The following is a 23,653-nucleotide window of genomic DNA, read 5'->3' as shown; positions in this document are numbered from 1 at the left end:
GCTTAATTTTTATTACTTGTATTAAAGGAACAGCTAATTACCACATGACAATATAATGACTCTAGCATGTTTGGGCTGGAGACCAAAACAATGAATCCCGACATGCCAAACCCCAACCTGCATGTTAATCTAGGGGAAATCATGGCTTTTTGTCTTGTTAATGACTCCCCGTGCCATTAAACCCCACACAAGCATTGTTGGGTCTCATTCTGAACGTCACAAGCCTCCAACCTCAGCAGCTCAATTAGGGAATTGTCTGGGGGAGGCCAGAGAACACACCCAAGCGAGGAACAGGAACACAGCAAATCCTGCAACCCGGCTGCCGGGCCTCCTCCAACTCAACACGCTTTACCGTCAGTTCCATCCACCCAACGTGACAAACTTGCCAAGTGTTTTACAGCCATCCAACAGTTAATTCCTAAAACACTCTTGGAGGCATTGCATAGCTCATCACGCAGCCCCGGACTCAGAACGTAACTACAACAAACAACAACAATACCATCACCTGTATTTATTCAGCACCTTCTCCCAAGTACTCGTAACAGGACCTCATTAATTCCAGCATCACAGTCAGAGGGGAAAGGGGGCGCCGGCATCCCACCCGGGGACAGGGGGAGGAGAGACGCCACCTGGGCAAACAGGCACGCACAATTCTAATTAAGATTTCTGCTTCCCGAACCACCGGTCCCCTAAATTACACTGTCTCGTCGAGTACTAATTTAACAAGTATTTCCTACTCATCTGTCTGCGCCAGGCCCGGCCCAGGTGAGGCACTGGACAGGGCATTCAGCTGATTCAGCTGGGACCATGCCTCACAGTAGAGAGAAACCAAGTTCACAAATGACAAAGGGAAAGCAAGGAGGGCCACCCGGAAGATCGGATGAGGGGAAGACCACTCCCAGATGGAGAAACTGGCAAAGGTAAACTTTTTTTGTATTTTTTTTTTTTTTTTTTTAAAGAGGAGACAGAATTTCGACCCATGGAGACCGTGGTGCGATTAGTCCTTGTGGAAGATGCAGCAAAGGGAAGATCAAGGAGCAGAGAAGTGCCAGGCACGGCCAAAGGAACACTTCAGTCCGAATGCAGGCACCCACGTACATTCGATGACGTCAGGAATGTTCTAGGTGCTGGCGGGGGTGGGAGGGGGGAATCATGGTGGCAAAAAGACAAAATCCTTGCTCCCAAGGCTTGACATTCTACTGAAGTGAAGGAAACCGACAAAAAAAGCAAAACTAAACAAAACAGAATACTTTCAAGTACTGCCAAGCAGGAGTAAGAGAGGAAACGGGGTGTGGGAACGGGGAATGGGTCCTGGAGACAGACGGACAGGGAGGGCCTCTTGGAAGAGGTGACGTGGAGATTAAGATCTGTGTGGCAAAGGGGAGAAACTCCGAAGCTTCTTGGCAGAAGGAAGGGCAGTGCAAAGGCCCAGAGGTGAGTATGAGTGTGGCATATTCCAGGCACAGAGGGAAGCCGGTAAGGCTGCAACGAAGGGGAGAGAGTAACTAGGGACATGTCGTCCGTGAGGCCTGTGCTCAAGGATATGAACAAAGTTAAGGAGAGAAATAAAAGATATAAAGAAGAATCAAATTGAATTCCGGAGCTGAAAACACCATGTTTGAAGTGCCCTCCTGGTGAGGTGCAGTAGGTAGCACGTTGGTCTCTTAAGAATACAATGTCTGAACCAAGTCTGTATTCAACTCTACTCCCGATGGGAAAACCCACCAGAGAAGAGGCTTCTTCCGAGGTGAGCCACTGGGGCATGAGAAGAAAACTGCAGGACGCTGAACCAAAAAAAGTTTTGTCGGTTTAGTGGTGAAGTATGTAAGAGTTTTACGCTTCAAGATGAGTTATACAATTTTCTTTTGAAAATTCAAGAGTTCCAAATTAGCTGCCCTGATCGCTGATGGCAAATGGCTATCAGTAATTGCTGCCTGAGAGGCATTTCTGAAAAAACAAACACATAAACTATGTCTTTGAAGTGGATGTGATGGTTTAACACTTAGTGGCAAAAAAAAACACTTCTTGAAAGACACTCATGCTATAGTGACAGCATTTTAGTAGCAGATATTTGGAAACATTCTCATCATCGTCTAAACTTATTCAGGGGTGCCCGGGTGGCTCAGTTGGTTAAGCATCTGACTTCGGCTCAGGTCACGATCTCACAACTCGTGGGTTCGAGCCCTGCGTCGGGCTCTGTGCTGACAGCTCAGAGCCTGGATCCTGTTTTGGATTCTGTGTCTCTGTCTCTCTCTGCCCCTCCCCTGCTCGTGCTCTGTCCCTCCCTCTCTCAAAAGTAAATAAACATTAAAAAAAAATAAACTTGTGGGCAAAGACAACATCCTTTACAAAAATGTCTCAACCACTAAAAATTTCTGCAAAAAACGCAAAGAGGCAGGATAATATGGGGGAGGGGAGAGATCAGCTAATAAAAACAGAACCAGAAATGACAAGAGATAATGGGATTTGTTGACAAAAACTAAAACAGCTATTATAAGTCTGCTTGAGGATTTAAAGAAAAATAAGAACACACTAAGGAGAGAAATGGAAGAGACAAAGAAGAGAATGGAATTCTAGAGCTTGAAATACAACATCAGAAATGAAAAAATTCCCTAGACTTGGCTTAACACTGGATTAGACACTGCAAAAGAAAAAAAAGATTAGTAAATTCAAAGACAAGATCATAGAAACTGTCTGAACAGAAACATGAAGAAAAGACTGAAAAAAAAGTTACTAAAACCTCAGCAACCTGTGGAATGGTATCAGGTAATCTAACATACCTGTCCTAGAGAGGAGCAGCAGGTGTATTTGAAGAAATAGTGGTGAAATTTTCCAAATCTGGTAAAAGTTATAAAGCTAAAACTCCAAGAAACTCAACAAACTACAAACATGATAAACACAGAACACCAATAAACATGATCAAACTGCTGGAAAGAAGAATAAAAAGGCAATCTTAAAAGCCAGAGAAAAGAAGACTCATTCTATACAGGGGAAGAAAGATACAACTAACTGGAGATGTCCTGTCAGAAATAAAGTGGGTCAGTCCTGAGAGGAAAAAAAACAAAACCCAAAGTTGCCAACATACAGTTTTATACCCAACAAAAATACCTTTCAGAAATGTAAGGTAGAGGTTTTTCCCTCCCCCCACTATTTTAAATGAACAAAAGGTGGCAGAATTCACTGTCAGTGTGCCTATACTATAAGAAAAATGAAAGAAAATGGTGCCAAATGGAAACCTGGATGTGCACAAAGGAATAAACAACACCAGAAATTATAATTATGTAGGTGAAAATAAAATACTACTTTTTTCATTTTTAATTTCCTGAAAAGACTATTTAAAAGCAAAAATGGTAGCGCTCAGTTTGGCAGCACATGGAATGACACAGAGAAGATTGCATGGCCTCCATGCAAGGATGACCCACAAATTCATGAATGTTCCATATTTTTTTAACGTGAAAAAAAAGAAAAAATAGTAACACCGTATTGTAGGGTTATAACCAATGTAGAAGTAAAATGAATAGTGATACACAAAGGACTGGAGGGAGAAAATAAATGTACTAGAAGATTCTTACACTGTATGTAAAATAGTATAATATTATTTGAAGGTACAGTGTAATAAAGATGCTGACTGTAAAGCCTAAGTAATCACTAAGAAAATAAGACAAAGAGTTATAGCGAATAAGACAATTGGGGAGACAAAATAAGATCATAAAAATAATCAAATGAAAGTAGAAAAATATAACAAAACACACGACACAAGTAGAAAACAGTGAGATGGAAGATTTAAACCCAGCTTTACCTATAATTACATCAAATGTAAAAGATCTAACATTCCACTTAAAAAGAAGATTATTGGACTAGATAATAAAGGAAGGCATAGATGTTTACAAGAAATGCAATTTAAACATAATAACAAAAATAGGTTAATAGGAAAAGGGCAGAAAAAGATATAATATGAAAACACTAATCAAAAGAAAACTGGAGTACCTAAATTAAAATCAAAGGAAACTTTAGGACATGAAATATTACTAGGGATAAAGAAAACCACTGTACAAAACTTAGAGAACTGAATCATTGACAAGCTATCACAATCCTAGATATACACATCCCAAAACGAAGCTTCAAAAGCATGAATCAAAAATTGAAAGAACTGAAAGGAGAAAAAAAAATGCACATTAATGAAGGTTTCAAAACTCTGTTCTCACTAACAGGACAACTAGATACAAAATCAGTATGGATACAAAATGCTTGAACAATACTATCAACCAACCTGACCTGATTACCATTTATAGAACACTCCACTCAAAAACTACAGAATATTCATTCTCTTCAAGTGCACACACTCATAGGGACAGAATATATACTAGATCATAAAATATGTCTTGATAAATTTAAAGGAACAGAAATCATGCAATGCATGTCTTGCAACCACAATGGAATAAATCAATGATCTAACCCCTCAACACCACTTTAAGAAAGTTGATAAAGACGAGTGGCTATAACCCAAAGTAAGTAGAAATTAGTAAATAATAAGAAAAGAGAGTAATAAAACTTAAATGGGGGGGGGGAGGAGAAAAAGTAAGGCAAGCAAAAACTGGTTCTTAAGAAAATAATCACTATAATTGAGAAGACTCTAGCCAGAATGATCAAAGGGAAAAAAGAGAGAATCCACAAATTCTAAGATCAGGAATGAAAAAGGGGGCATCATTACACATCCAACAGATATTTGAAAGATAACAAAATATTATGAATAGCATTACGCCAATAAACTGGATAATTTACATGAAATGGATCATTTCTTGAAAAATTACCAAAAACAGACCCAAGAGGAAATAAAAAATCTTAATAGTCATATAAATGTTAAAGATGTTAAATTTGTAATGAAAAACCTTGCACCAAAGAAAACCCCAGGCACAGACAGATTCACTGGTAAACTAGAGAAGTTTTAGGGAAGAATAATAGATATCTTCCATAAACCCTTTCAGCAAATAGGGGAAGAGGCAGCACTTCTCAATTCATATTGTAAGACCAGCATTATCTTGATACCAAAACTCAATAAAGAGTTTAAAAGGAAAAACAAAAACAAAAACAAAAAACAACCAAACAAGCAAAAAAACTAAAGTCCTATATTCCTTATGAACTTAAATGCAAAAGTCCTTAATAAAATATTAGCAAACTGAATCCAGCTAATTCATAACAAAGTTAAGATATATCCTAAGAATATTAGGCTGGATTAACATTAAGCAATGAATCAAATGATTTCACCATATTAATAAAGGAGAAAAATCGTATGATCATCTCAACAGATGCAGGAAAAAATCTGACAAAATTCAATATTCACTCATGACAAAAACTCTCAGCAAACTAGGAATAGAAGGGCATTTTCTCAACCTTATAAAAAGAGTCTACAACCCCCCCCCCCAGCCCCACAGTTAATATCATACTTAATGGTGAAAGACTGAATGCTTTTCCATCAAGTTGGGACCAATGTGATATGTCTGCTTTCTCCACTTCTGTTCACTGTCATACTTGAGGTCCTAGCCAGTACAAAAGAAAAAAAAAAGGCGGAGGGGGGTGGGGAAGCAAGAAGAAGAAATATTTGATATTACAGATTGGAAACCAATGTGGATACAGAAAACTTCAGTTAACACTGTCAACCGATTTGACCTAACTGATATTTATGGAACATGTTGCCCAACAACTACAAAGCACACAATCTCTTCAGGATGGAATGTCCTAAGGAATCTACAAAAAAAAACCTTCGAGAATAAGTGAGTTTGAAAAAGCCACGGACACAGCATTATTATATAAAAATTAACTGCATTAAAAAAAGTTTATTTATTTTTGAAATAAAGAGCATGAGCGGGGGGAGGGTCAGAGAGAGAGAGAGAGAGAGAAGATGAATGAATGAGTGAATGAATCCCAAGCAGGCTCTGTGCCGTCAGTGTAGATTCCAGCATTGGGCTCGATCCCATGAACTGGGAGATCATGACCTGAGCTGAAATTAAGAGCGGGATGCTCAACCGATTGAGCCACCCAGGCACTGCTAAAAATTAACTGCATTTCTATATAAAAATGACAACTGGAAAAGAAGATTATGAAGAAAACCCTATTTACTATATCATCCAAAAACATGACCAACTTGGGGATATGCTGGACAAGATATGTGCCAGGTTAGTACGTTGAAAACTATAAACTATTGGTGAGGGACATTACAGAAGACCTAAATAAATAAACCATGCTTGAACTGAAAGATTTCGATAGGGGTAAGTTATCAATTTTCCTCAGATTATCGACAGATACAGTGGAACCCTGATAAAAGTCCTTGGAAACACGTTTGTAAAAATTGACAAATTAAATCTATAATTTATACTGAAATTCACCTAGCCAAAACAATTTTTAAAAAGAAGACCAAAGATAAAGGACTTATATTACCTGATTTTAAGACTGATAAGCCACAGTAACCAAGATAGTGTGACATTAACATAAGGAAAGATACACAGATCAATGGAGTAAAATAGAGGCTCCAGAAAAATATCTCACACATAGCGTCCATTAATGTTCAATGAAACTTGGCCCAACCTCACACCATACATGAAAGTTAACTCAAAATGTTCACAGGCCTAGAGGTAAAAGATAAAATCATACCACTTCACTCAAAAAACACAAGAGAAGAAAATTATAACTAAAGCAGTGACTCCTCAGAACATAAAAAGGAACAACCAACAAATAATAATAACCTGGACTTTATTAAAATAAAACCTTATCCTCATATGGGGAAAAAACATTTGCAGTGCATATATTTGAGAAAGGACTTGTATCTAGAATATGTTAAACATTTACAACTCAGTACGACATTCCTTTTTTTTTTTTTTTAACGGGCAAAAGATTTTAAACCCTAGTGAAGATCTAAGAATGACCAAAAGGCACATGAAAAAATAGCATCATCAGTCGTCAGGAAAATGCTAATTAAAATCGCAACAAAACACGCCATGTGGAAAGTCGAAGAGACCGAAAGGAACAACTGATGGAGGGAACATGGAGCAAATGCAACTCCTTCTGGTTTCTCACTGGGGATAAAATGACACCGCTACTTGGAAAAGGACAGTTTGGCAGTTTCTTATCAAGCTAACCACAACCTGCCCTAGGTCTGAGCAATTCTAGCCCTAAATCCTAGCCCGTTTAAAATGTATGTCCAGGGGAGCCTGGGCTCTTGATTCCGGCTCAGGTCATGATCTCGCGGTTCGAGGGTTCAAGCCCCACGTCGGGCTCTGATAGTGCGGAGCCTGCTTGGGATTCTGTCCTCCTGTCTCTCTGTTGCTCCTCTACATACGCGTGCGTGCGTTCTCTCTCTCAAAATAAATCATAAATAAATGAAATGTACATGAGTGCTTATAGCGGGCCAAATACAACAGCCCCACGCTGGAAACAACCTGAATGTCCGTCAGCAGACGGATGGATAAGCACGTTGTACTATCCCATAGAATGGAACACCATTCTGCAATGACAAGGAAAGGACTGTGATACAGACGAATGACACAGATGAATCCCCAGCATACCATGCTGAGGGGAGGAAGCCAGACACATCAGAGAACATACCCAAAGACTCCCTTATGCGAAATGCCAGAAATGGCCAATCTCATCGAAAGCGACAGAAAGCAGATCAGCGGTTGTTGGGGTCTGAGATCATCAGGGAACTTTTGAGGCGATGGATATGATCCATATCCAGGCTCTGAGGGTGGCCACACTATCAAATTATATACATAAAACGGGTGCGTTTTATCATATGCAAATCATGCCTCCATCAAGTTGACTTTGAAGTATGATTTTTTTCATGAGAGCAAAGTTTTTTGTACTGCTGATAAAATACAAATGTGAAGTTGCTTTTACTCTTCACCACATCCTTCTAATTCCATTTTTAGCATATGTCTTATAGTGTATTTAATACGTTTCTGTAATTACACGTGTGTTATCATTTAAACAAGTACATACATAAGCATACGCTGGGGGTATGAATTCAGGATTTGGGGCACATGAACAAAAGTGGTTTGGACACCACTGACTTAGACCTGTCTGGCTGCTGTGCTGGACAGGAGAAGGGGGAGCAAAGAGACAGGAGAGGTCACAGTGGCCTGGATGAGGGTGGTAACGGCTGATGTGCATCAGGGCGAATTTGGGATACCCTCTGGAGGTCGGGTCGGCAGGACTTACTGATGGACTGATACAGGCGTGAGGGAAAGAAAGGATTCCAGGCTGACTCCCTGGGTGATGCTCTTTCCCTTCCTCGGAAGGTTGGGGGGGGGCGCGGGGGAGGGAATCAACTGGTGGAATTTGGGTGCATAACACACATTGGAAGTCCCTTAGGAAGGGGCACCTGGGTGGTTCAGTCAGGTTGAGCGTCAGAACTCTTGATTTCAGCTCATGGTTCATGAGATCAAGCCCCACATCGAGCTCTGGGCTAACGGCACAGAGCCTGCTTTGGATTTTCTCCCTCTCTCTCTGCACCTCCCCTGCTCATGATCTCTCTCTCGCTCTCAAAATAAATAAACAAACTTAAAAAGAAAAGTCACTTAGGGAGAGAATGTAAATGGTGAAAAGAAAAAGGCTAAGCAGAGACTGGGATCTGTCCCCCCCCATTCAGAGCCTGGCCAGGAAGAGAGGCGGCCATGACCCTGGGGAAGGGTCGCAGGTGGTCGGGGTCCGGAGGGTGGTCAGCAGGCATCACCGACTCTCAGAGTCTTAGAGAGGTGGCCAGTGGCTGAAGACGTCCCCCTCCTCTGATCACGTGTATTTTCTCGCGCACCAGGAGGGGTGTGGAGATCAGGGTGGAAAGAGGTATGAATAGTACCCGTATGGGGAAGAGGGCGATGAAGCTGGGCCGGTCTATGCTCCTTACGCTTTGCGTAAACTGACTTCCCTGGTCTTCCTCTCCTTTTGAGTTCTCTGAGTCACCATAAAAGCAGCCCTGGCGCGCTCCCATAAAACGTGGCAGTCTTGGTGCAGGGAACTTCTGGAGGGAGGAGGATGCCACGGGACTTCATGGAGAGCGAGCGGCAGAGGCTGGGAAGCAGGGCTTCCGATTGGCTGGGGCCGACTGGCTGGGGCCGACTGGCTGGGGCCGATTGGCTGGGGCCGAGGTGCGCCGGGGAGGGTGTGGACAGGCTGGTGGCGAGCTGCTTCTCCACGTACACCACGAGGGCTGGAAAGAACGACCTTGCTAAATCCAAGCCCACGTCTGCGCAGAGAGCTCTGCGGGCGACGGGGCCCCCCGCCACCATCGGAGGGCGAATGTGCCCCTGTGAGTGCCATCCCTGCGATGACATCACAGCGTGGCAGACGCTACTTTTCGCCGGGGCACTCTAGGCTAATGTAATCATACGATTACATAATTAACCCAGCTGTCTCATTAAGAAAATCAACTGGAATTCAGGGCATAATTAGTCATACAGCAATTAGCATGCTGATGAGCAACTGATGAAAAGCTGTCTAGATATGAAGTGTGCCAGGACCACCCCGGCTATGGCTAAGGGGGGAAGAGGCGCCACACCTCCCCACGCCAGGGAACCCAGGATCCCCAAGTCCCGGCTCGCGAGTTCCCGCACGGGGACGAGGGACCGGGAAAGGAACGGGCAGGGACAGCCCAGGAGAGGAGGGCAGCGTGCAGAAGTGGCGGCCGGCACTCCGACGCCCATCTTGTCACGTTCGCCTTTCTTTAAAACGTAGCCGATTCCTCAGCTCGCAGACCTACGATGGTGAGGCTCGTCAGGCCCCACGTTTGTTTGAGGCTGGCCAGGGAGGGCAGAGAATCTCCACCCTGTCTGGTTTACAGTCACCTGTGCTGGGCAGAGCGGAACTGTCCCTCGTCCTCTGGTCCCCAGGCTGCTTCGGGACCAGCTCTGGCCCTGCACCCAGAGGGGAGACAGGAGGGCATCTGAAACCCACAGGCTTCATATCTTGGCTGCAGCCCTAGTTCGTCCTCTGGCCTGTTAGGGTTCTGGTGCCTGATTCTTGCGTGTGAATGAAAATGTCTTATGAAGGTAAACTGAAAATGTGCAAAGGGGATCCTGAGGTTACAGAGTTCTCTCTGGAGGGGCCTGGGCACCGGCTGGGCTGCCAACACCAGGAGACCTAGAATACACGGACTGGAGCAGCCTCACAGGATCAGGCTGGAGCGGCCACATCTGCAAGGTCTTAAAAAATGCCACCAAGTGGCACGTCCTTTTAATGCTTGATATGAGAAGCCAGGGGTGTTTCTAACTAAATCCTAAGATCTCACCTCTTTTTTTCCAGCGGTCTTGCAATTGGGATCCTCGAGTCGGGGGGACAGGCAGGGAAAGGAGAACGGAAGTAACAGTGTTTTTCAATGTTAACTGACGGTGTGGTGTCCTCACTTGGAACCAGCGTGATGGGCCCAGATGACCAGATTAGTACTGTCTTCTTATGCAGGAGCATTACAAAGCAGTTCTTAGAAACGATGACGTACTCCTTTATTTCTAGATCCTCAAACGCTGGGCAGGCGGGGATATTTACACCAGGTATTCCCCGAGGGCAAATGAAAACCTCCCGGAGGAGCCCCTTGGAGGCATTTCGATGGGTTCCGAACACACGGTGGCCTCTCTCCGGCTAGCTCTCTTCCAAGACTTCTGCAAACTACCGCCTCAACTTACACCTGCAGGCCAGTTATTCCGCGGAAACAAAGTGAGAGCGGGCAGTCATGAAACATGGAGTTCTAGCGGCGTGTCATGAGTCAATGAATATTTTATATCACTGGTAATGTGCTTCCTAAGATTTAAATCTTAAAATAAACCCTTCCAGGCACTGCCTTTGTGTTTGAAGGGTTTGTGTCTGGAGGACCCAGACCACATCTTAGCAAGGAGTGAAAGATGATTCCCTGTCGGGCTGGCCACAGATGAAGGCAAGAAGGCGATGCGAGCTTTTGCGGGGAGGCTCTCCCGATGCACCGGCACCCAAAGCCTTGAGAGGCACAGGCGGGAGCTCCTCCCGCTCCGTCCTTTTCTCCGTTCTCAACTTAGAAAACAAACCAAAAAAATGTCCGAGGTGCTTCTGAGACAGAAGAGTCACAGTTGTGCTTCCCACCGATTGAGAAGTGTCTCACAGATACTCAACTGACAAGGGCTTAAGTTCTTATCTGTGATCCACTAATAAGGGCTATTCACAAACTAAGATCGTGATTATTTTCCTGATTTATGCTTCCCCCCAGACTCCCCCCCCCACCCCCACCCCGTTGTCGGGATAAATACATGCTCATTGTTTAAAAAAAAAAAAAAAATCTGAACAGTATCAAGAAGCAAGAGCAAGTCGCTCAGGCGAGGTTAATTTCTGGCAGATTACGCGTACCATGGGGTTAATTTCTGGCAGATTATGCGTATCATCATAATTTTTCTCAGAGTACAGTAACGTGCCAGCTATCTCAGAGCCTCGAGGCGGTCATTCCAGAATATTTCCAGCCGTCTGAGAGGATCCCCCTTTAAGAGAAACTTATTTCGCCATTCACTACAGTTAGGGATGGACGCTGCCAGTTTCACTATGGGAGTGTTTTCTCAAAGGCCGCGTGGTCCCCCCGCTGCTCGGAAAGGAGCCACCCAGGAAGGGCCAAGCCTCGACTACCTTTGTATGTCGGGTGCATGCGCCGGGCAGGCACACAGCAGACGGCCAGGAGGTGCTGGCCAAGGGAACGTGTTTTGGGACTTCTCACACAGCACACCTTGAACCTCTCTGCGCACACTCGGGGTCACTGTTGTTGACGGATATTCACTGAACTTGGCCCTCACCCACAGATCCCCATGCAGAAGGACGCAAGGCTCCGGAGGGAGCCGGCCGCAGAGGGACTCCCCATCTGGGGGGGGGCCTTGCCCAGGTGCCCTTACCAAGTCACGTTGTTGGCAGACGGCTACCATGAAGCTCTTCTCCGTATGGCTAATCATCAGCAAGTAATAAATATAAATATGAATCTCAATCAGAGGTGTATTAAAATAAAAAGATCTTAGCTCTGTCCAAGTGTAAGCTACCCCTATCTGCTCACCATAAACATGAGGATATAAAAATCCGCCTGTGACAAAATTGACAGATGAAGCCATCTAGACTGACGCAGTAAAATCCTAACTTATTTATGAATCAAAATGTAAATCTGCTCTCCTACTGCCATGACATTGACGATAAAGCCAAAGGCCACTTTCAGTTAGGACAACGATCAGAGACGATAAGAGAACCAGGAAGAGAGATTAATCCTCCGAACTTGTCTGTTGGTCCTCCTTTTAAGTAATACACCAGAGGGAACCACGGAAACCAGTCCTGAAGGAAATCACACCGCGCTCACCGTGTCCAGGCGAGGACTGCCCTGGTGGCCTTCCTCAACCATCCACTGTTACCTCCTATATGCAGGTGAAATCTGTCCATTTCCTCTAATCTCACTCCTGCCACCTGAAACCAAAGGACCTCATCTCTCGCACCCCAGATCCCCTCGGGACACCTCTGTAATCTGCTGTCCTACCCGTATAGTCGGGATGACTTTTTTGTTACACGCATCTGATCGTGGCATTTCCATGCTCATGAGCCATGCTTGGTTTCTCGGTCAAAGTCCAGAATCCTTCACATAACCTACCAGGCCCCCACCTGCCTTTGCAGCTGGGTGGCCATACTGGTGTGTGACCTTTACTCGGGCGTTAACTATTAGCGCCCCCTTGACCAGTGAACCCAGCGCCCCCTAAACCAGTGTCTTGGTTTAGATGACATTACTGCCCTCTCCTCGTGCTCGCCAAGCTGGGACCCTGCCCAGTCCTTTCCAATCTACACTTCATGCCCAATGGGCTCTGTCTCCAAAGTTGTCACACCCACGCTACAATGACTATGTGTGTGATTACTTTTAACGCCCACATTCCCAGCGCCCTCTGAAGCCCATGAGAATGGGAAGCCATGTGGCTGATTTGCTCCCGGCTCTACCCCTGGGACTCAGCATGGTTCCTGCGACACAGGGAGGGGCCAGCTTTTGAGGTGCTGACCCACTGACTAATCAGTGGGAGGTGGGGCGGGGGAGGTCACAGCAGTGCGGAAAGAGAGTGCTCTGGCTGAAGTAAGCAGGGTATTTCCGATAAAAAGCATCTTAAGATACTCTCCGAATTGACCAGAGAATGCAGAACAGTCTGGTGGCAAATGAGGAAGAAAGCAAAGACGGGGGTCCTAACTATTTTAACTGTTTGGCGGAATCCGCGGGACAATTACAGACTTAAAAGTTTATTCTGCGTCTTTAGCACGAATGAACTTTGGGGAAGAGAAATAACATGATCTGGGATTCGGGATGTCGAAGATGAACAAGAAGGAAGAACCAGGGCTCCGATGTTACTTCTCCCCCAGAGCTGAGCGACACCACTGCACGAGAGGGGGGCAGGAGGGGGAGGGGGTGGGCAGAGGGATTTCCAGCAGGGCGGCTGGGAAACCAAACACGGGTTCTGGACGTCAGTCCCTAAGAGGCGCATGTGCCGATCTGCTGAACACGGAATGCTAAGGGTCTTATAAATGTCTACGCAGGCAGGTGAATCTGTACGGAATGATACGAAAGCAAAAGGAGGCTCAGACAGGTATCACGTGGCTACGGCTCAACGCATGATACGCTCTGCTCTCTTGCCATCCGGGTTGTTAGAACTTGCCAGAGTGCTCTCCCTCAGTGAGAGTGCCGCTCTAGGGGGCACGGTTCAGCGTGAACAATTAAGAGACCGCAAAACCTCAGAAAACGTTCTGAAGAAACAATTTGACCCTTTCATTTATTCCCTCAACCAATATTTGGGGAGTTTCTGCTACGTGGCAGGCACTGGGGTAAACACTAGGAAAATGAGGAGGGACAGGAGGGAAACCAGCAGAGCATCAAGTAGCTATAACAGGGGCCAACCCACAGGGCACGGGGAGTGGGTGCGTGTGTGGGAGAGAGAGGCACATCTAAGCCGGACCTGGGATGTCAGGCAATAGTGTCTCAAGTGAATCTGGAGGAGTAAGCGATCCGCCTGGCCTGCCTGCAGGGTGAAGACCAACCCCTCCTTGCAAGCTCAGAGACTCGCTTTGAGGCAGTGTAGACGCGAGGAGGGTGGCCTGAAGTACGAAGAGTGGAGAGCAAAAGCTGGGGTGGAGAGACGTGGATGGAATCCAGAACATTCTGGAGACAGCATGGCCAGGGCTCGGTGACCCCGTGCTCCGGCGTGAGCAGCTGGGTGGAAGGTGGTACTGCTCGCTGAGAGAGGAAACGCAAGGAGGAGCCAGTTTGCTCCGGACACAGTGGGTGGTTTCGGGGTACCCGTATCAACCCAGTGGGGATGTGCAGGGGCTACCGGATATTCAGGCTGAACCTCAGGAGTCAGGACTGACACGAGGTTGAGCTTCAGGAGCCACCAGTGTGACCCCTGGTGGCTCTCGGACGACGGGCCCCTCGGGCCATGTAACATACTGCACCTGTGATACGCCAGGCTCTGCTCCAGGCGCTGGGCATAGAGCGACAACGCAAAGCTAAACTCAGGGGGCCTTCCTTCCAATAGAGCCAACAGGTGAGAAACGAGGAAAAGACACAAACAAGTAAGATTTCGGGCAGGGGGTCCGTCCGGGGCAGGGGGTGGTTCTGTCAGGCTTCCAGGCCAGCCTCCTTGGCCGGTGGGACCTTGGCTCCCCCTCTTCCTGGAGCCACCTGGTCAGCTCTTCCTGGGCTCCTGGAACTGGGCCACGTGACGCAGGGCCGAAATCCCCATCCCGCTATTCTCAGGAGCGTCCTTCACTTTTCTGACAGTGTAAGTTGCTGTTTCTTGCGAGTACAACTCAACACGCCCCGCCAATGTTTCTGGGTTCAGCTGGATCGAAGCCCGAAGCGCACAGACAGTTAAGACACCCTGACTCCCCGCAACTGCGTGACTGTCAGTAAATGCAATGCTATTGACCAGGCCCTTCCTGTAAGCCTCAGCCGCAGGATTACTTCATCTGAGCAGTAAGCAGACTTCAACACACAGGTAGAATGCTCCAAGCTCCATTCCTGCTTTTCAAGGCACTTGTTAGAGCCATCAGGCCATGGCATTTGTAAAGGAAGAAATACCTGGGAGGGGGGCAAAACAGGTGGACGAATTTCGATGGACTTTTACTCTAACAGAAAACATCAAACGTCGTTTGCTCCTACCATCTGAAATTGAAACTGCCAAGCTGGGATTCTCTGGCCAAAAACGATCATTGTGAAGAGTATCATCAATATGGGAAAAAATGCTTCTGGGATGGTAGTAAGCAAGAAAAGCAAAATATAAATATATGCCCATGTTACAATCAAAATTCTGTAAAAATGATCTATGTCTCTGGATGAGTCCTCTTTCCCTTGCTCAGGCAAAGAGGAGTTTTGGTAATTAATAAATAAATAAATAAATAAATAAATAAATAAATAAATAAAAAATCTCTTCTTGGTTTATGGGAAATAAAGACAGAAAATAATTTCAGAAAGAGAAGTCCAATAGACTGCCCAGTTGAGAAACCTCACTAAGGGAAAACTCAGGTACAAATGGACGTGTAAGAAAGAGAGTGTACATTATTTAGAAAACAGTAGTGAAAGGCTCTCTGGGTCTCTGGCGAAGACAAAATAAGCCTGTCCCCTTTCAACTAAGTCACCGACACAAAACTTGCAAAAGAAAATGCAAACAGGCCCAACACGCGGCCGATTCCCAAGATGTAGTGCATGTAAGGCATCGAATGATCCAGTTACTATGAAGGAGCCTCTTCGTGAGCCCCAGCCAGAGTCTTCAGGGAACCCCTAGGGGGATACAAACTCTTGCAGAAAATCAACAGGCTAGAATTTGGAACCTAGGGCTGGATGTGCTCCAAGACTGTGAGAAGTTCAAAGAAAACCATTCTCATCACTAGGCTGTTCCCCATCTTATTCCATTTTCCAGATGAGGAAGCTGAGGTCCAGAGAAGAAAAAGAATGTGGCCAAGACCGCACAATAGGCCCTGGCAGGAGAATCTCTATCTCCCTCCTCTTTGTCCAAAGCTTCCAGAACGTTTTCCGCCACCTTTAGCTTGGTGTGGGCTCCATTAACCCCCACTCCTGGAGGGGACAGCAGAGCCAATGGTGAACTTGAACTGGAGTCCAAGTACAGACACCAAGGAGACGTGCTTCTGCTCTGCCTTGTTAAAAGTGGCTCCAGTAATGCCAGCAATGTTCAAAGGATTGCTAGGAGCAAGAGAGCAACTCCAGTAGCTGGGGAGGGGAGGGTGGTGATAACTGGGCTTTCTTGGTCAAAAGAGGAGGACATTCAAACTGCTTTCCTAATTTTCTGATCTGAGCCTTCCCAGGACTGAGCTGGGACTCACATGATGATGGCCATCACTACCCCATGAGTTCCTGGTGAGGGCAACACCCACAAAGAGAGGACCAGTGGGACCCATGGCTCAAGGTGCCCTAATATCTGCCTCACTTTTCTAAAATAAGGAATGAAAAGCCATCGCTTCTCTGAATGCCCAGCAAGCATCATTAAAAATTTAACTCCTTAGTTTCTTTAAAGGAAAGAACCCACATATGTGGTCAACAGGCCACCCCTTGCCCTTGGCTATCACCCTTCAGTGAAAGACTTGCCCAGAGGCTGCGGATTCCCTGGATGACCTGGGAGGGAGGAAGTGTTCCAGGTGCCCCATTAGGGCCACTCCTGAAAGCGGAATCGGCCAGCCCAGAACCGTCAACGTCCACAATGTCTACGTAGCACACACGTGGGTTCTATTTCTTCTCTGGGAATGTGTAGCCTTTTATACCAAAGAGAAAGGTAGCCCCACGGATTTGAGTCTCTGCATTTACAAAGGCATCAAAGGGAAGCTATCTGATTAACTTCAGCAAATATGCAGCTGATGTCCGTACCCAACCAAAGTCTGGGTTTTGGAGACTCCATAGTCCCAGAATTCCCTGGGGGAGATGCCATTGCTGATATAAGTCCCTTAGAGAAGCTGAGAAGAGTGAGCCCAAGACCCACCACCTCGCCAACACACAGCGCCCACTGGTGGGCCGGGTGAGCGTAGGGGCTTACCTGGAACGTCAATCAATCTTTTGTAGACATTCAAGAAGGCTGCCTCAGCTTCTTTGCTTCTTTTACTCAGTGCATCAATCTGAAAGGCGATGGAAGAAGGAAAAGAAAAACAAAGAGCTTAAAATGTGTCAAGAGGTAATTTAGAAATCATCACACATCTAGTGAGTTCCCACGGCAAACAGAAGTCTGATTTGTTCACGAAAATGCCGGGCAGCTGGGCCTTCCTCTCGGGGAAGATGGCTGCAAACACACGAAAGGGAGACCATCCACGTGGCCCGGTCGGCGAGGGGGACGAGGCAGGAGCGGTGCTGTGCAATTATGTGGCCATTTGTGACACTCGGTCCCACTGCCCAGCTGAGTGGGGGCTCCCCACAGAGGAAGACGGTCCCTTTCCTTCCTCTGCCAGTGGTTACTGGGGGCCGACCGTAGGCGGACACCGTGTGGGAGGCGAGGGCAGAGCGACAGCTCCCAGCCACAGGAGCTGTGGTCCGGTAGGGGAAACAGGTGACTGAATCCCCGCCGGGAAAGTGCCGGGTAAGCAGAGGCATAGGGACACTGAGAAAGGGCCATCAAGCAGGAAAGCGAGTGACCATCCAAGAGCAGTTCACCAGATGGGAAGGAGAGAGACTGTGTGAAAAGGGAGGGACCTATTCAAACACCTGGAGCAAAACTCTTAAAATCTGGGGGTTCATACATCCTCCTTAGGAATTTAATGAGGGGTGCCTCACAATTCCTAGACATACTTCTGCCTAATTTTATGAGGGTGGCTCAGTCAGTTGAGCACCTGACTCTTGATTTCGGCTCAGGTCACGATCTCATGGCTTGTGGGATCGAGCCCCGCGTTGGGCTCTGCGCTGAGTGCGGAACCTGCCTGGGATTCTCTCTCTCTGCCCCTCCACCTACCGTCCACCCCCCCCCCCCCCCGTCCCACATGAGCACTCTCTCTCTCTCTCTCTCAAAGTAAATAAACTTTAAAAAGTAAAAGAATTTTATGAAAGCCAAGGACCCTCCTCCTAGAAACACACACACACGTGGTTATGTGCTCTCCTTAGAGCACTCGCATGTCCTCTTGTGTTGTGGCCCTGGAATCCAGATCAACAACCCACGGATGGGGCTGTCACAACACACCAGGGAACATGGGGGTCTGCTGGGGTGGGAATGTGGATACGTGGGTAACAGGAGTGGGCAGGTGAGCAGGTCAGATCACGAAAGGTCAGCAGTGCACGTAGGAGTGACCATTCCGGGGTCTGTGCCCTCACCCAGTGAGCGATGGCAACCATAGGGATTGGGGAAAAGGGGCCAATCGGGGAGAATGAGGTCAAACCGAGTTGATACGAGGAGGCACAGAGGAGGCAGGCAAGTCAAGGACGGCACCCAGGTTTCTAGCTTAGGCACCAGGCTAGTTTCTGTGACAGTGGCCAGCATCAGTTTGTCTCGTGACTTAACCCGGATGAGCCAGCAGAAAGTCTATTCATCAAAGAAAGGGAACGCAGGAAACTCCTAAATGTGCCGGACACACATCCAGAGAGCCTCTGATTGCTGGATGAACTCAGTACGTTGTTTTGCTCACAGAACACACTTGTTGAGACATCAGATCACTTTTTACACCTGAAGCATGCAGGATACTACATGCACGGGGTTCATATTGGCTCAGGAAAAGGACACTAAATTACATACTCCTTCTGTCCCCTCGCAGAATTATACTGTCTCCAGTGTTATTAAAGAGGCAAAAGGATGTGGCTTAATTACAGGGTCTCTCGTGGGAGCCAACCAACAATTTGTTCGGGGCCGAGAGAGGCCACCTGAGGTAGGACTGGAAGATGCTGGGGAGTAGGACCCAAGGGCTGGCGGGGGACAGGTCTCCGGAAGCCCGATGCAGAGCAAGCACACCAGCAGTTCCAGCTTCCAGCACGTTGTGCCCCCAAATTCCCGTTTGAAGTCAGCTGTTTGGAACTCAGACACACGTCCCCCGGGAAAACGAGAGTGGGATTTAGGTGCTGGGGAAGTGTTTGGAGAAACCTGAAGGACTACTTAAAAGTGACAAGATAGTTTTCTCTTTATTTTTAAAATAAAACATTTCTCCCCCCTCCCGAGTGTTAGCAATTCATGCTCATTGAGTAATTAGACAAATACCGAAAGAGAGAGAGAGAGGGAGAGAAATAAAAATCCGAATTCTGCCACTCTCTAGTAGAAGTCATCCCCTGGTCTCTAGTTCCCTTCAAAATTTTTTTTTCTAATTGAAAACAATATATAGTTGAATGAAATGTAGTCACAGAGGCAAATTATAGAGACCAGAAAGTAGACGAGTGGTTGTCTGGGGCCAGGGAGGATGAGGGGTTTGGAGAATGATGGCTTAGGGGTGCCGGGTTTCTTTTTGGGGTGATGAAATGCTCTACAGTTAATTGTGGAAATGGTTGCACATTGACTGTATTGACTATATTCAAAGTCAATGGGCTGTGGACTTTAAATGAGTGAGTTATATGGTACGTGAATTATATCTCAATAAAGCTGTTAAAATATGTGTATTTGAAATTAAATCATACGTAAAATTTTATACTGTGCTTTCGTAACCTAAAAATCTTTTTCAATATCTATTGCAAGATTTGGAAAATGTGTTAAAGTACCGATTTCCTCTGTATCCGACTGCTCCACACATAGATGGTTTGAGGAAAAGTGGAGTCACCTCTTCAGATGTCTGCAACACTCCCTGTGCTCTGGATCTTTCTGTTCCCTCTGGGGAGCAACGTGCTCCCGGGGACCAGAGTTTCTGCCCAGAAAACAGGGCAGATGTCCTGCCTGTTCTTTGTACCTCTCGACACCAATAAAGGCTTCTCCACCCAACTCAAGACGCACCTAGCGAGGGTCCCTCGCTTTCCAGGTATTCTGACCAAGGGCACGAAGGGTAGCTGCCCCTGTGGTAGGCAAAGGATAGGATATGGAAGGATCCTGAAATGTGGTCCTGTCTGTCCTATCTGGGTTGTTGATGGGGAGGGAGGTTGGAATGGGGTTGGTAATTTGCACAGCAAACTTGGGGACTGTTATGGGTTGAACTGTGTCCCCTCAAAGATGTTGAAGTCCTGATTCCCCATACTTGTCAATGTGACCTTATTTGGAAATAAGGCCTTTGCAGGTGATCAAGGTAAGAGGAGGTTATTGGGGGGAAGCCTAATTCAATATGACCCTGTCCTTATAGAACGGTGAGCTTAGGACACAGAGACAAACATCCAGGGAGGACCCCATGTGGACACAAAGGCAGAGACCGGGGTGATAAACACTGAAGTCTGACAGCAAACCACAAGAAGCCAGGAGAGAGGCTGGGGACAGATCCTCCCTCATAGCCTCAGAAGGAACCCATACTGCCCACATCTTGATCTTGGCCTTCTAGTCCCCAGAAGCATGAGTTGTTTAAGCTGGTCAGTGTGGTACCTGCTCACGGCAGCTCCAGCAGATTAACACAGGGACCGTGATTCTGAGCTCTCTTCCTGTGTGTCCCCTTTCCACAAATGCAAGAAAATTCAAAGCCCGCCCTGGGAGAACAAGGTCAGGGCAATGAGCTTAATTAATTCATTAAGCAGCTGGACTGACTACAAGGCAATGAGCACTCTGCACGTGGTTGAGTTTCTACTTGATGAGGGACCCTACCCAGCCCCCCCCCTCCCCGTACGATCTCCGAACCTGGAAGAATGTGTTGGTTCTGGGAATGATGCTACTCTATTCTCATTCACTCTCTTTTTTTTTTTTTTTAATTTTTTTTTTTCAACGTTTATTTATTTTTGGGACAGAGAGAGACAGAGCACAAACGGGGGAGGGGCAGAGAGAGAGGGAGACACAGAATCGGAAACAGGCTCCAGGCTCTGAGCCATCAGCCCAGAGCCCGACGCGGGGCTCGAACTCACAGACCGCGAGATCGTGACCTGGCTGAAGTCGGACGCTTAACCGACTGCGCCACCCAGGCGCCCCTCTCATTCACTCTCTTGACGCCCGTATGGTCAGCACCCTCATCCACGACCAGCGCTGGAGTCTGGGTTTCGGTCGATCCTCTGTCCCAGCTCCGTGGTGGGATTCCCCTCGCTGCGGCCAGGCACTTCCCAGTGCTTCTGCGTACTAGACTACCCCTTGCTCGCATCCCCGCTGCTAGAGACCTATCCACGCTTGGAGAGACGGCGGCTGCCGGGTTCCCGTGGCTGGCAGGGCTCTGAGTTTGGAGGGCGAAGGGGGACCCCGGGGCTGGGCTGGGGGTGATGGCGCCCACCTGCCAGGACGGAGCGGGCAGATGAGCTCACGGGGGTAAGGAGGCTCAGTGCCTGGCCCGGGGAAGGGCTGGCTTTGTCACTTTCCAGAGCTTTCCTGGGGTATCCATGCAGTTACGGCCCGGGACGCGGGGCCATCTCCCTTTAGCGTTCTGAGTGAGGGGGAGAGGGACAGTGTCGTCCTCATCCCCAAACTGCTCCCCTCTCCACGCCTGTCTGCTGCAGGTGCTCAGGTGTGTGCACTGCCTGCCTTTGTGACCTTGAGCCAGGCCCTCAGCAGGCAGCCCCGAGGAGGTGTGAGGTAAGGTCTTCCAGCAGATAACTGGAAGGAGGATCCAGGTTAGACACTCTGACTACGTAGTGTGCAGAGATAGCCTGCGGTAGAGTCTGTCTGCCATCCCCGCCCCCTCAAAGCCATTGTGAGCGAGGTGAAGGTCAGGGGTGGCGGAACTGGGCCAGGTCTGGCGCAGCTCTGGTTGCACTCAAGTCCTGGCCCTGGGGAAAACCTGTTCGGCTCCAGGGATCAGCCTCACCTCCTGCCACGCCCGGTTACTCCCTGTTCCCTGAATACTCGAGCAATTTCCCCGCAGCCTGGAAGGCGCCTCCTTGGAATGTTCCTCTGATCCTCGAGGCTCCACTGACCCATCTCCCCGCTGCCTGTGGGACACACCCATCGCCACATGGGATTGTCTGGAAGTTCCAGGACTGCAGATGAGGCTCCCTCTGGAGATCCTGGGTTCCTTGAAAGCCCGCACTATGCTTTTTGCCTCAACTGCCTTTCCTGCTGACTGGCGCACGGCAGGTGTCTGGTATCTTCTTATTGTACGAGTGGCCACGTGCCTCAAGTGAGCACCAGCTTCACCTGCCGAAGTGAGCAGGCAGTCAGGGGATCCCGTTTTAAATCTACACGAAAATGCTTAGTAACGTAAAGAGTTCTTTGGAAAGTATGGTTCACGTGCTGATGTGACGACAGCCACTTGGCTGGGGCCCGCGCTCGAAGCCTCTCTCCCCACGGCAGCCGCCCGACAGCGCCCTCCTGCAGTGGGCCGTGCATCCTCAGCGGCAGGAAGCGTGGGGGGGCTGCTCGGCAGGTCCCCGGACCCACCGGTTACCCCCTCAGCAACGCCATGCTCACCGTGCGGACTTTGGCTTTTCTGTAATAAGAATTAAAGCTAAAGATACGAGTGTATTGGAAGGGAGCTTATTCTGAATCCGAAACAACCCATCCTTGCCTACAGTCGTACGCACACTCAGGCCAGGTTGGGAGGGTTTTGGAGATCACCTGTGTGACCCCTGAAACCGGGAGGGGGTGAGCAGGTGCCCGGGCACAGGGGCGCCAGCAGAACCGCACTGTGGGGTTTTGGGGGTCGTGCGGGTTCTCGACTCGTTGCTGCCGTGACCGTCACCCTCCCTGCGTGACGGAGAGCAGGCCGAGGCAGTGGCAGCGTGCTTGTGGCGGGCGCTTTCCTGCCCCCCTGATGTCAGGTTTGACCACGTGAGCTGCTCTGGCCAACGCCACACAAGTGACAGGGCCAGGCGCCACGCTCAAGCTTAAGATTAAAAAAGCAATCTAGTAGTGGTTCAGCCACGGCACGGCACTCTTTTCTTCTGTCGTGAGGCCAGTGTGACCTGACAGGAGCCACTTTTTCCACTGGGGTCTCCTAATGAGGACCACACACGGTCCCCAGGCCGGCAGTCGGCCCACGGCCCGTATTATATGGACCAGAAGCAATCTGTTGCTGTAGGCCACTGAGACTTGGGGTTGTTACTCCAGCACGATCTAGTCAAGCTGTCTGTTATCAGTCCCGGGGTGGTCACGCTGCTAAGACAGCACAAAGTAAAAACAAGGACCAAATCCCCAATATCGTGAGGGCCAAACGATATTTTAAATTATTTTTACCGTGGGCAGGGCGGGGGAGGGTCGTATCAAAGTAGAAAGGGCACAGGACTTGAAACCACTAGACTGGATTGACGACAGGGCTCCGTTCGTGCATTTGGGAATGTTAAGCCAGCCACGTACCCTCTGCCTCTCTGCATTTTATTTTCTATGCCTACGAGAAGGGAACGGCCGGAATGCCTGTCTTACAGGAGCCCTGGAGAATCAAATGAGACAGAAGATCTAACGGCGTGGAGCTCTTGGTGAGCTGGTTCTCAGGGCTGGGGATAATCACTGACCCGCGATGTACCTAGAAGGGGAATGAAACATCATGCAAATATCATCTAAATTACGTGTCCGCTTTCAGAGGGTCAGTCGGAAGAGAATTTACACGCTCAAGGCATCCGTTTTTGTACAAACCGCCACGCCGCTTTTAAAACCTGTTCCGACTGGCCCCTGTGTGACACGCACAGGGTGCG

General features: G+C 47.9%; 1 protein-coding gene and 1 non-coding gene across 18 annotated transcripts in view; one reads left to right on the top strand and one right to left on the bottom strand.

The window, feature by feature from the left end:
• The window catches only part of CUX1 (cut like homeobox 1), a 375,787-nt gene that overhangs the window by 152,482 nt on the left and 199,652 nt on the right, over positions 1–23,653 (bottom strand). For all 17 annotated transcript variants that reach the window (XM_023246757.2, XM_045048228.1, XM_023246756.2 and 14 more), the window contains one exon: positions 17,049–17,127. In XM_023246757.2, the coding sequence (XP_023102525.2) occupies positions 17,049–17,127 (79 nt within the window). The remainder of the gene's footprint in view (positions 1–17,048; positions 17,128–23,653) is intronic.
• Positions 3,347–3,448, top strand: LOC111558313. The gene has a single exon (XR_006591373.1). It is a non-coding gene; the product is annotated as a U6 spliceosomal RNA (small nuclear RNA).

This window comes from Felis catus, chromosome E3 (assembly GCF_018350175.1).
Source record: "Felis catus isolate Fca126 chromosome E3, F.catus_Fca126_mat1.0, whole genome shotgun sequence".
Classification (NCBI taxonomy): domain Eukaryota; kingdom Metazoa; phylum Chordata; class Mammalia; order Carnivora; family Felidae; genus Felis; species Felis catus.
Note: the sequence above shows the minus strand (reverse complement) of the source record. Positions and strands in the feature narration are given on the sequence as shown.